Below are 13,785 nucleotides of genomic sequence, written 5' to 3' on the forward strand. Positions count from 1 at the left end.
AAACTAATGTTTTTACTTTTTACAGTTATTTCGTTGATAGTCCCAATTCTATGTTATGACTTATTAGCTACCTACTTATATTGAAAATTATTTTTTTCTATTTTTGTAAACAATTTTTTCTATTATGTCTTTTAATTTTGATTTTAGATTCTGAGCGGAGCGAAAGAATGTATGTATTGATTTTACAATGATATTGTGTGTTTATTTTGTATCTGTCAGCAACATTTTCGGTAGTAAAAATGCTCCAATTTTCGAAATCAACTTTTTTATTGATAGAAAAGTGAATTTAGTCAGTGCTTTTGGGAGGCAAAAATTGAAAATTTCAAGCAATTATAGAAAGCGTCAAGAAAAACAGTCAAGAAAGTGGTCGTTATTACGAAAAACCAATTTAAAAAAAAATCGTTTTTTCGTATACACTGATTTATCATTGAATTCAAATATACCATAATATTATCCATTACAACGACATGCTCGACAACTACGGAACAGTAGAGCGGTACCCACTTGTGACTTGTCCACCTTTTTGAGTTTTTTTTGTATTTTATATTTTAACATCTTATCTATTAAGTTACGAAACTAAAAGTTGTGAACTCCTTGCTCCCACTACAAGCGTCGCTAATAAGAGAATAGGTATCAAACGATTTTTATTACATGATGATGTTACCTATATTTTTAAGGGGATTTGTTCTATGGCAAAATAGTCTCAAAGGACCTAAAAAAAAAAAAAATATATTTTTAATTGGTTTTGATTTTTGTTCCGATATCTGAATTCTGAAATTCAAAATTTCTATATAACCGACAGTCACAGTGCCGCCACACCAGCGTCACCCATAAGGCCTTTACCGGTTGGAACAAAGGAACAAGGAACTATTCATGTTCATTGTTCATGGAAAATCTGAAATCAGACAAAAACCTCGGTATGGAGAAATCACGTTTGTCGAAATGTCATCATAATGTGTTCTGTGGCTCCACTGTAAGGGAAAATCAAAGAAACACCCACCCACCCACCCATTAATCAGGGCGTCCAGCAACTAGGGCTTGCGGTTCTATACTCAATGACTGGTATGTTTACTGTATACCGGTATGGTAGTAATGCTGTAGTAGTATTCATTTGTTTATATGCCTACACGTCTTGGCGATCGACGACCAACGTCCGACGATCAGCCTGACCTGTTGGCTGGTTTGTTAGTTTATTTAACCTTACTATGTCTCCGGTCTAGTAACCTTATTACGTAATATTTAATAAGTAATAACTAATATTTTTACTCTGCGAAGCCGGTTCTTACCGAAATACCGAATATCAATGTAGGTATATATATTATTTTAATTTTTCATGGTATGGCCATATAAATATTATGTAATAATATTGGAGTATACTAGTATACAACTTAATTTCGTAGTTTGGCCATAACCAACGTTATCATGATGTTGCCCGACACTGTTGTAGCGGCGTAGCTCGGCAAACGGCATACGCTTATTCGTTCTTGCTTTTTTTTTTTAACATTGTTGTCATTTTATGTATAACACATGACTTTTGTAGGTGACGTGACGTCTTAGTGCTGTATTCGCCCCGAACACGTTAGTTTCGCGTACACTGTACAGTAATATTTTCGATCATAAAATTAACATAATATTATATTTTTTAATACTTATAGTGCAACGTTGACTCCGAAAATCTGCTGCCTGCTGGGTTTGGCCAACTGAACCGGTGTATGTCGTTCACCGCTCAGACGAAACTGAATTTCGTCGAAAATCAATAAATAGCGATGGCCGCCTGTCATTGGTCCACCGCTCGTAGCTGACTTTTTTAACCGCTGCCCGGCCGGGTGCCGCCGTCTGATCGTTAGGATTTCGCTGGTGCAGAATTCCTTAAAGAACCGTTCACCATGAGCAACAATCAGATGCATTTGCACAGCGAGAACTTCGATCTCTGCAGACTCTGTCTGTTAGAACCGGAATCGAACAGACACATCAAGTTTATACATATTTTCACGCCTAGTAATGGAGAAATTAATATGAATCAACAGATGATAGACCTATTAGGAATCAAAGTTCGTACCATATTATATGAGAAACAAAAATTTTTAATTAAATAATTAAATTGATATTTTTATTGTTATATTTAGATAGAGAAGGATGATATAAAACCAAAAATGATATGCGAAAAATGTCATAGTTTATTAGTGGACTTTATTGAACTGAAGAGGAAAGCGGCCGAATCCCAAATTGTTATCAATTACATTGCTTCAAAAAAAGTATGAGATTTTTTATAAATATATTCATATATTTTAACATATGCACCTACAGAATAAGATTTAGGTTTATTTTTAAAATGCTTCAACATAATATGGTATGTTTTTATAAATTGATGTTAGTATATGCCTATGTTAGTAAGCATTATCTTGGTCAAATTATAAAAACTCTCATCTTACATATGTATTTAGCTAAATCCCTAAAATAGACTAATTTAAAATTGTATGTTTAACACGTTGACCTCCGCACGTATATTTTTATTCTGGTTCCACAAGCCGCATATCTGCTGATAACATACGCGGGACAATAAAAGTAAATGAAAAAAAGCAGGAAACAGAAATCAACTGCAAAAAATTGGCTTTTTGTATGGCCGTTATAAATAATATAGTGGTGCCCTAAAGCCGAATTATTTTTAAGCGAATTTTCAATATGCACTAGTGACGATCACGGGTCGACAGGCCCTACTACCAACGCGACCCGTGATCGGCAGCGGCGGTGAACGTGTTAATATTTACTCATTTAAGAAGATGTTCGTCATAGAAGTGTATAACATAGCAAATGAATGTTCAGTGATTAGCTTTGTTAGTTTTAATATTAGAGTGAATTAATTTTACTAAACATAAATGTAACAACATTATCAGTGGTTTGTTAAATGTATTTTTTTATTTTAAAATGTTTATAACTATCTAACTTGTAAATTAAAATATAAAAAAAAAAACAGAAAACTTGTTTTTACCTTTTATTTTATTTATAGGTAAATTTACTCTAATATTAAAACTAACAAAGCTAAGCGAGAACTGCTGAACAAAAATTTGCTATTACGCACTTACAACAGAATCATGCGGTGATACGTCCTCTTAAAATAGTCTTAATAGATTTTTCTTTATAAATTTAATTTGTATTTTTAATTCAATTTTCATTTTTAAATTTATTTAATATCTGTATTGGAATTATATTAATTTAAAAGTTGATTTTTTAACTGAAAAAGTAATAAATTAAATTATTCAAACATCAATATTTGAGTATAGTATTTTTTCAATTATCAAACTTTTGTTCTAGATATTAGTTTAAATAAAATCTCACTTATTAATTAAGTTTAGTATTATTAACCTAATTTCCATAGTTCAATAACATTGATCTAACTACATTTATTTAACTATTAATCATAACTGATTTACTAAACTTCATTAATTCATATACCTAATAATAATTTTTTTTTAGTTGTATAGAACTCAATTTAGACTAGCATTGAATATTTGGTAGGAATTCTAGGATTAATTAGGTCTTGGCCTTCTGTTTCACTTTTTTGAAATAACTAGATTCAACTAAAGTATTGGTGTACAATAATTATCAATAATAAATAATATTCTATTAATCCTATAAATTATAAACAGTTGAATAAATACAGTGACGCTGAACTTGATTAAAAATGAGATATCAAAAAACATTTAAAAATTACCAATCACACCCCCAACTTAAACATAGGTATACCCCAATAATCTGTCACCTAAAACAATATATTATTTAATACCTAGAGTATTTGTACCTTTAGTTAAATTTAAATACTAGTCTACAGTAATAAAACATAAAAACCAGTTATTTTTGAGATAATTTTTTTTTAAATTTAATAGTAATCCTTAAAAGAAATATCTAACCAAGTACCATTATATAAATAATATAAATAATTAAATATAAAAAATGTTATGAAGAAAATTAATTTTTTTATTTAAAGAATAATATTTTCCAAATACTTACTTATCCTCCTTTTCAAAAGAGAACATACTGCTTTCGCATATGTCAAATGATTCGATTGGTGCGTCGAGAACCATGTGATCATGCTAACAATAAGAAATTAGTGGGGGATGCGTTCCGCCGGACATACATTTTTTGCCGACTGTTATGTTCTCTTTTGAAACAGTATATTTATGTAAGTATTAGTATTTGTTTTCAAAGAAATTTCTATTTTTTAATTTTTCTCCTTAACTATGATAGCTAGAAAGTTGGTTGATAACTCATTGAAAATGGACTATCCAAGTAGACACTAAATGTGGAATTAAATTTTTTCTTAAAAATTATTTTTTTTTTCACAGATTAAAAAAGTTATTTTTTATTAGATTTTTATTTAGCGAGGTACATTACCGAAACTGGAGAACGAATTTTGTTGTTTGTGCTCTTGTTAGATTCACATTGGCTAGGATAAGTGCAGTGAAGATTTTCAGAACTTTATCTCCAACTGTTTGTTCTCTAAAAAGCTGTAAAGCTGAAAAACATAAAAAAAATTGCCCAATAAAATTTGTTTTAATTTTTTTTAATGTTCTGTAGTGAATGAATTAACTGTTTAAGATAAAGTTCTGAAAATCTTCAGTGCACTTCTCCTAGCCAATGTGAATCTAACAAGACCCCAAACAACAAAATACGCTCTCCAGTTTCAGAAATCTATCCCACAAAATGAAAATGATTTTTTTTGGGGCTGTTCACTCCACCATTTTTCTGGATTCAAATTGTTATACCACTTCGGTGAGATAATCAGTTACTTAATTTCTAAAAATTAAAGATCAAGAGAGTCCATGCCTATCCCAGACTTGGAAAGCGCTTTTTAAAGTAGTGACAATGCTTCAACTTTGAGGGTGGTTTCTGGTACTTGGGGACCAAAGTAAAAATAATCTTAAAAGAAATATGCTAGTAAATAGAAACATTTTTCAAAAGAAACCCCGTTTTTGGCAAAATTGGTAATATTATTTTTATTTCAATTTAAAAATTAATAACTAAAGACTTGAATTTTTCACCTTATATTCATTTTAGAATTTTCTAGACATGATATACTTTTTAAAATAATTTTTATTGTGCTATTTGTACATAATTTTTGATAAAATGTTGGCTTGTAAATATAATACAACGTTCCTCGTAAGTTGTTCTTGCTGCCATTAAAAATATCAAAATTAAATTATCACAATTTTTTTTATAAGCGTTTAGTGTTCAAATTTGTCAAATTTGCGTTAATATATAAATTATTGTGTAACTTAAAAATTTAAATTTATAACTTAGGATGTCAGCGCACTATTTGTTTTTTCTCTCTGGCTCACGTGCAACATAGACAAAATGCATATACCACGGAATCATTTTGGAATCATGTTTTTAACTAATCTTAGAGTAAAATCACCCATGATAAAAGTATAGAGAATAATATTTTTGAGGGAATGTCCTATCGATTAGTCGAAATATTGTCTCAAAACATTTTAAACATCATTTTTTTGTTTATTTTGAAAGTCAATTAACAATAAATTAAAAAATCAATATGTCATTTCCTCAAAAATATTATTCTCTATCTTTTTTATAATGGGTAATTTTACTCTAAGACTACCTTAAAATATAGAAAAAATGATTCTGCGTCAAGGTGTTTTGTCTATGGTGTGCTTGGGCCAGAGGAGAAAACAAATAGTGCCCTGACATCCTCTTAACACCTAAAATCTGACAATTTGATAAAAGATTCCTCATAAGATGTTTTATTTGAATATATAGAAAACTCATACATGAAGCTTAATAGCTTATCATTTGAAATTAAAATTTAGACAACATTGATATTCAAACGTAAAATAAGTATTTTTATCTTCAAACAATTTTTGAATTTTTGTTATTATTTGTAGAAACTTGTAGGTAACATTATAATATTAATTTTATTTTTAATGTTGAGGAGGTTCCCGGGCCAATTTCACTTATGACGGCGTGGTGGGTTATCAAGAAGTGTATCATTATTACTTAAAATTTAATTTTCAAATACTATGCAATTTTCTACATTTTAGACTTAAATTTAAGATGTTTATTACCTAGTGCTGGCTTAATTAAAAAAAATAGTTAAGGTACTCTGATGACACATACAAAATTTGTGTCCCTACCATAGACCTTATACTAATAGACGGATCATGCCTGATTGGTGGGGTAGAGTGGTACGGTTGAGAAGATTAGTGTTAATATTAGATAATAGATATAATAATAACAACAATCGTATATTTTACATATTATGGACGCGCCACTACTGCGCATGTGCTTTGTGCTTTTGTGAAACGCTACATGTCATGGAATGTGTCAACTACAAAATTTTCTATTTATAAGTATAAGGTCTATGTCCTTGCCCACCTTACTACCATTAATCAACAAATATTTCATAACAAACTGATTAGATTTAAGTTCTTTCAATGTTTCAAGATTCAACCATTACCTCAATATAATATATTTTATAATAGTATGTGATACTATGTAAAAAATAATATTTGTTGTCTAAAGTGGCTAAAATAGTTAAATCTGTTCCAAATTCAAACTATTAATTTAAAGGTTAAAAGCAGTAAGATGATACTACAAAAGATGCTTAATCTTTCAACGGAATTAAGAAAACACTTAAAAGTTTAAACAAACATTTTGTATTTCTATTCAGACTTCATTCCATTAATGAGAATATATTTATTTTTTATATTGAAATTCTAATATATTATTATATTATGAGAGTATTTTTCATCTAAATTAGATTCTTTATGACAGCATACTTCATCTGCATTCCTATCCCTTAAGAACTATCTTAATTGTTTTTTATAGGAGGACAAACGCGTTGTTAGAGTAGCGAGGAGATGTACTGAGGAATTAATCCACTTATTTTTAATTCATGTTAGACATTGTGGAATAGTTTCACGTACCTATTATTTTTATGTCAGATTATTATTTTTTACCACAAACTAAGATACTATCAGATATCAATACTTAGGTACACATATTTTGTATTAATTTATAGCTATTTATACCATGAACCTAACCGTTGAATAAATATTGACTACATCATTAAGAGGACGCTACACAGATATTTGTTGTCTCTGTCTTACAAAAAATTTTTGCTCTGCAGATCACGTTCAACTCAATCAGTTTAAAAGATTAGAGCAAATCAATCGATTATGAAACTTAATGATAAGAACATTATCTGTGTTTGTATTTTTTACGATAATTCAGGTTTAAGTTATAAGAATTTTTAATTTACGCTGTATTATATACGCATAATTTACTAATAAAATTGAACTATCATAAAAACCCAACTTACAAACACAGATAATGTACTTACCATTCAGTTTGATGATAGGTCGATTCACTCTTATTTTTAAACTAAATGCATTCTCCTGAGCGTAAATTTTCTATGTTACGCACTTGCAAGACAAAGACAACAAATAGGTGTGTAGCGTCCTCTTAATAACAATAATAATATTATAGGTAAATAATAATTAATAATATAGCAAATGAGATAAAAATAAAATGTTTTAGGAAAAAATGAATTCAACCTATTATTTTACTTGCCGGGAAATTAACTTATAATAATTAAATATCTTTAGATATATAGATTGTCAGAATCTTTTTGTATGCAACGATCATTCTTGAATTTAAATTTAATACATCCATTACAGTAACAGCTACTTGATTATAAGGTACATTTGCGCCTACTATATAGCGGAATATTTTTGTTTGCACTATTTATACCAAAATATTAAAATATGTTACTCAGAATTAAAATTGTACCAATTTGATTTTTAATATGTATTATTATTTAAACTTTATACTCCCATAACCAAATGTATGGAAGAGAATATCGATAAAACTTACAAGTTAAAATTGTTTAAAAAGTTGAAAATACTGTATTTTTTTTTGTCAGGCTATATTCTATACAACTTCATATACTACCTATATTGATGAGAATTTTGTTTGGACTTTTATGTAAGGTAATATAAAATGGACAACATAGTAGATAAGCAGTACAATTATTGCTATGATTAGTACCTATGTTATTTGTATTGCTTATACAATTTAATCTGTTCTCTTTACACATTAAATTAATACATAGTAAACCCATATTAGGTACTCTTAGGGGGCATTGGGGGGGGGGAAGGACAAAAAGTTCCAAAATTGTCTAAACACAGTGTAAGACAAAGGAAAACTACAGCAATTGGTGGTGGGGTTGGGGAGCAAATGCCCCCTTTGCCCTCCCCCTGAATACGCCACTGCTATTTGCTTGCCCACCTATTTAAAAATATATAGGTTTGGCACCACTGAATAAATCGTGTTATGATCAGTAAAACAAAAAAATATCAATTGTCAACAATAACCAAAATATCCTGGTTTAATTGTATTTTATGTTTTATGTTTTATCCTTATATTACAAAAACTATAATTAGGTGTATTATGTAGGTATTTATAATTTTAAACTACTACTAGATTTACCTAACTTAACTCGTATTGTATATATTTTTATACACTGCTCTATTAAAAATATTAAAAATAATAATTCATATTAAATGTACAATACACTAGATAGTGACTATTTACTTAGGTTATAAGATAATTTGTGCTTTAAACAAAATTACTTTTGTCTTCTACCAATATCTATTGGAATATACAGCCTGCAGAACAGTTAATTAAATATGTTCCTAATTGAACCGACAAAGCCATTAGGCCAATCCCAAAATAATTGCACATCAAAATTACTATAAATTTTCAATTTTGTTCATAAACAGGAGGCTCTATTTTGACTTAAGAGCATGGTATTATTAATTTATTCCTAAACAGCTCTGTTTACTATTATTATTTACCTTTATTTAATTTTTATTTTCAAGTAATCAACCTAAACAATATTTTCTTTTATTAAATGGAATCTTTTATTAACTATTTTATTTTACTTTAAAATGTATTATAGATATTAACAAAAATGTTAATGAGTATTAGTTTTTATGAATTAATAAGCAATTCAGAATTGATCACTGATCGAAAATTCAGTATTTATTTATTTTAATTAGTTCATAGGTACCATACTATATTAATATTAGAAATATACCCATGTACAAATGTGCAACCAACGCTTTCTAACCTTAATTAATTTTAAATTATTATATTTCTGATTTTAGTTTGGTGGTATTACTATTCCTGGAACATCTAATGCATCTAATTCAACACCGGATTCAAGGAATAAAGAAGTGGCTACTAAGAAGAAATCGTCTTCATTCACAAATTCTCGATCAATATCAAAAAATTTAAATGAAAATAATTACAATATAAATGGTTGCAGTAGTAGTAGTAGTAGTATTAACAGTAATAATAAACAAGGTGACTCTAGTCAATCATTTATTACAAATCATTCAAAATCAGCATATGTTGATAGTGAATCAGATGATGAAGATCCATCTTGTTCAGTAGTAAAAGACCCAGTTGAAATTGTTGATTTATTATCATCAGACAGTGAAGAAACTTGTAAAAGTAATTTTAAAAATGAATGTATAAATGAAGCTGAAAAATTGTACTACTGTTCCATCTGTCAAAAGAAGAATATTTTGAACCATGATTGTTCTCAATACAATAAATCTTTCTTTACTTGCTTGGTGCCTAATTGTAACATTCTGTCAAGATCAAAAAAAGATTTTACTCCACATTATCGACGACATATTGGTTTATCTTCAACTGCAGTTATGTGTCGTCGTTGTTATCAAGAAATAAAAAGAACTGACCGCGACGCCAGTGGTCATTATCACATTCGCTGCCGTACTGTAAATTTATTTAAATGTTATGCATGTAGTGTTGTGTTTAACAGTATGGAAGAATTTGCCTATCACAAATTAAAATCACATAATGGCCGATTGATGAATTCTTTCGGTAATTATTTATGTTTTCATTGTGAAAAATCAGCTCCAGATCTATCAACAATTATTGAGCATACTAAGCATTGTCTTGAAAATCAGGCAACAAATTTAGCTGAGTACGGTATGAAACTAAAAGAACCTACAGAAAATGAAACTGAATTATTACCGGTTAAGAAAAGTCCTTTGAATGTACCGGGACGTAAAAGAGGAAACGTGAAAAAGATTCCACGTTCATCGACACATATACTTTTTACTTGTTTAAAACCTTCGTGCAATCTCGTCTTCCAAAACTTTAATGTTTTTAAATTTCATCATCGTGAACATTTTGAATTGGGGAATACATTGATGTGTTGGCAATGTTGTGTGCCATTTTATACTTTAAATAACCTTCGAGGTCATCAAGTAAAAGGTAACTGTCGTACTCCTGGCATGTTCAAATGTTATGAATGTTCTGAACAATTTAATGATCTTCAAAGTTTGAGTATTCATAAATATACTTTGCATGATGGTGATTTAATATCAAATAAAAAAAATAAGAATCTTATTTGTGCATATTGTCATAAAGGAATTCTTATTCATAACTTCAAATCTCATTTGATCGCATGTCAATACAATAACGTAGAAACGAATTCAACAATAAAACCTAAATCTAAAACTACATATGCTAAAAAGTATAAAGGTCCTTATAAATGTATAATTTGTAATAAAGTGTGCCTTACAGCCGCAGCCTTATCAAGTCATATAAAGATTCACAATCCATCTCCACCAAAAAAAATTGTGAAAAAAAGAATGAGTAATACATCTTTAAAAACTGATTATCTTGGATTGGGTAATATGAATAGTCCAAATTTAAAAGCTGAATATCTTGAAATGGTCAACACTTGTAAACAAGAACCTGAAGAAACGAATCAAAATAGTACTTCTCACTTTGATGAAGAAATTGATTCCATCATTGAAATGGCCACCGCTGATGAAAATAATGAAATAGATGCTGAAATGACTACATTATCTGATCATTATCTAAGTAATGAAACAACAGAATCTGTTAATTATGACACATACACAATTAAATGTAATAATTGTCCAAGAAAATTTAAATCAAATTCAGGATTGGCGAGACATTGGCAATTTTGTGATCAGCAAAATACTTCGAGAAGTAAACCTCAAAGATATTATTGTACTAAATGTAAAAAATATTTTACACGCCTAACGTTTTTTCAACATTGGAGAGCATTTCATGGAAAGAGACTTCCGTATCATAAATACAGACGGTATTCTTGTAAACAATGTCCCTTTAAATTTATGTACCAAATAGCATTAATAATGCATATTGAACACGAGCATGGTGTACAACATAATACTGTAGCTGTTTCATCTTCTAATGTAACTCCTATTAATTCTGTAGAAATGTTGCCGATTATATCTGAAACAACATCATTGGCCAACAATATCTCTGAAACAACATCAATAGCTAACAATATCCCTGAAACAACATCAAAAGTCAACAATATTCCTGCAACAACATCATTGGCAAACAATATCCTTGAAACCGCATTAATGGCCAACAATATTCCTGAAACAACATCAATGGCTAACAATATTCTTAAGACAACATCAATGGCCAACAATATTCCTGGAACTACATCATTGGCCAACAATATCTTTGAAACAACATCAATGCCCAACAATATTCCTGAAACAACATCATTGGCCAACAATATTCCCGAAACAACATCAATGACTAACAATATTCCTGAAACAATTACAGAAAATAATAAGGAACACAATGGACACATTAAACAAAAAGCAGATACAAATACATTATCAGATCAATGGGAATTGTCTGATATCAAAATTAAAGAAAATATAACTGCACATAATACAAATGAAGGAAATAATGAAATCATTAACGTAAAAAATAATGAAGAACAGGATATAAGTAATAATAATGATGATGGAGAAAATGAAACTGATGTTTACACTGCTCAAAGTATAAATCAAATTATAGATCAATTGAATGATAGTGAAACAATTGATCTCCTTTATGATGAAGATACAATGGCAGTTGAGCATGCATACTCAATGAATGTTTCAGAAAGTGTCAACAATTGTATTGACAAAACAATCATTAAAATAGATAAAAATGAAACAATATGTCCTTCTGTTGTAGAAGAAGAGAAGAAAAATTGTTTGGGCGGTGAATTGGTTGCATTAAACAATACTGAAAAAATTAATCATGTAGATGAAAACAAAATCAATAACTCACTTCAAGCACTCCCTTCTTCAAATGAATAAAAAACAAAAGAACAAATAAATTAATTAACCTTAAGCATTTTTTAATTAAAATGTACTCTATTTCACAGACATAACGTCATCACTAAAGATAACTTAAGTAAAGTGTAATGATAAATCTCTTATTATAACTACAAAGTTAAAAAAAAACTACATACTGAAAATATTTTAATTTTATTTGATTTTTTTCTGGATAAACTATTTTTTTTTTTTTTTATAATGTTTGTTGCAACTAATTTTGTGTCATAAAATTATTTAAGTTTTTGAAATAATTGTATTTTAATAACTGAAAAAAACAGTTAACTTAATATACAATTTAAATTTTTTATTATTATTGAATTTAGTGAATAAGTTTAAACATAAAGTAGACTACGTACTGATTTTTATTTAAATTTTGTATTCCTAAAATGCCTTGTATTTTTTATTTTAATACGTATTCTTTAAACTATAGTACACCAAAATATCTAAATGAGTTAAATGATTTAATAGCTTTTCAATAAAATTCAAACAATTAGTTAATTTTAAATGTATGTTACTCAACTATTATTTTGATTGTAATACAAGATTATTTTGAATAAATATAATTATTAAGTATGGATTTTTAATAAATTAAATGAATAGCTAAGTTTTTATAATCGTATTCGGGCTTTTAAATGTTTTTTTTTTTTTACAAATGTATACTCTATTCAAAATAAGAGCTATACCGGGCGGCCGACTTGTGCGTATAGACGTTGCTTTGTTCCAAATGCCAAACCTAGTGGTTGATTTGGTGGGAGAAGCATCTGACTGCCGCCGGACAAAACCTGGTTGACGCCTGTTGCTTTTATTTTAAATAGAGTTTAATATACTGACTTAATACCTTAGACTAGTATCATTATTTTTTTAAATAACATAAATTACATGTAATATTAATAAAGTATCACCTCTTAATTCTGTATACCTATGAATATTTTATTAAGTGTAAAGCTTAACATTTCTATATTTTTTTTTCTAAGATTTAATTAAATATGACTTAAGTATAATAAAAATACACATTTGATATATCAATATTGAACTAAATTACATTTATTAGTATTGTACTAAAGTTGTAGTCTATACTCAGTGGCGGATTGAACTTAAATTTTAAATATTTAACTATTTAACACCCCCCCCCCCCCCCCCCACACACACACACTTACAAAGTACTCTAAATTATAATATCAATTTTTTATTTATACCTAGCAGAGCTAAGATGTAAATAAAATGTGGCCAGACCTTAGCGTAGACTTCGACGTCACTACCATCATAGATATTATAGAATATTATTCTTTAATATCTATGTCTGCCGCCACCACTACTTGAAAAGTTAACGCAGCTGCGTAAAATTGAGCCTTTCACCCGCCACTGTCTACCTAGCATCACAAAGACGTAAAAATAAATTTCAGTTCTTACTTATTTTTATTTTTATATCCTTGACAGAAAATTAATAGTAGAATGTATAGTATTAAAATAATGTTTTATGAATATATTATATTGTATTAAATTTCTTGTAAAATCGACTTCAATATAATATTTTTTTAACAAATCAACATATGTGTTAAAT

General features: G+C 28.7%; 1 protein-coding gene across 4 annotated transcripts; it reads left to right on the top strand.

The window, feature by feature from the left end:
• Positions 1–1,099: 1,099 nt before the first annotated feature.
• On the top strand, positions 1,100–13,771 carry LOC132945962 (zinc finger protein 616-like). Of its 4 annotated transcripts, none has more exons than XM_061015809.1 (5): positions 1,100–1,305; positions 1,541–1,596; positions 1,656–2,051; positions 2,127–2,255; positions 9,183–13,771. In XM_061015809.1, exons 3-5 carry the CDS (start codon positions 1,887–1,889, stop codon positions 12,204–12,206), a joined length of 3,318 nt encoding a protein of 1,105 aa, XP_060871792.1. In that variant the 5' UTR covers positions 1,100–1,305; positions 1,541–1,596; positions 1,656–1,886; the 3' UTR covers positions 12,207–13,771. The 4 variants fall into 4 exon arrangements, with proteins under 4 accessions (XP_060871792.1, XP_060871790.1, XP_060871793.1 ...); XM_061015807.1 differs by having other exon boundaries at positions 1,541–1,578; XM_061015810.1 differs by lacking the exon at positions 1,541–1,596 and having other exon boundaries at positions 1,100–1,309.
• The last annotated feature ends 14 nt before the right edge of the window (positions 13,772–13,785 follow it).

Source organism: Metopolophium dirhodum, chromosome 5 (assembly GCF_019925205.1).
Source record: "Metopolophium dirhodum isolate CAU chromosome 5, ASM1992520v1, whole genome shotgun sequence".
Classification (NCBI taxonomy): Eukaryota; Metazoa; Arthropoda; class Insecta; order Hemiptera; family Aphididae; genus Metopolophium; species Metopolophium dirhodum.

Excerpts from the sequence above, each read along its gene's own strand:
- LOC132945962 (XM_061015810.1), top strand. The coding sequence starts at position 1,887 with ATGAGCAACAATCAGATGCATTTGCACAGCGAGAACTTCGATCTCTGC. Across the intron at positions 2,052-2,126 it reads TAGACCTATTAGGAATCAAA|ATAGAGAAGGATGATATAAA; the intron begins GTTCGTACCATA and ends TGTTATATTTAG. Across the intron at positions 2,256-9,182 it reads ATTACATTGCTTCAAAAAAA|TTTGGTGGTATTACTATTCC; the intron begins GTATGAGATTTT and ends TTCTGATTTTAG.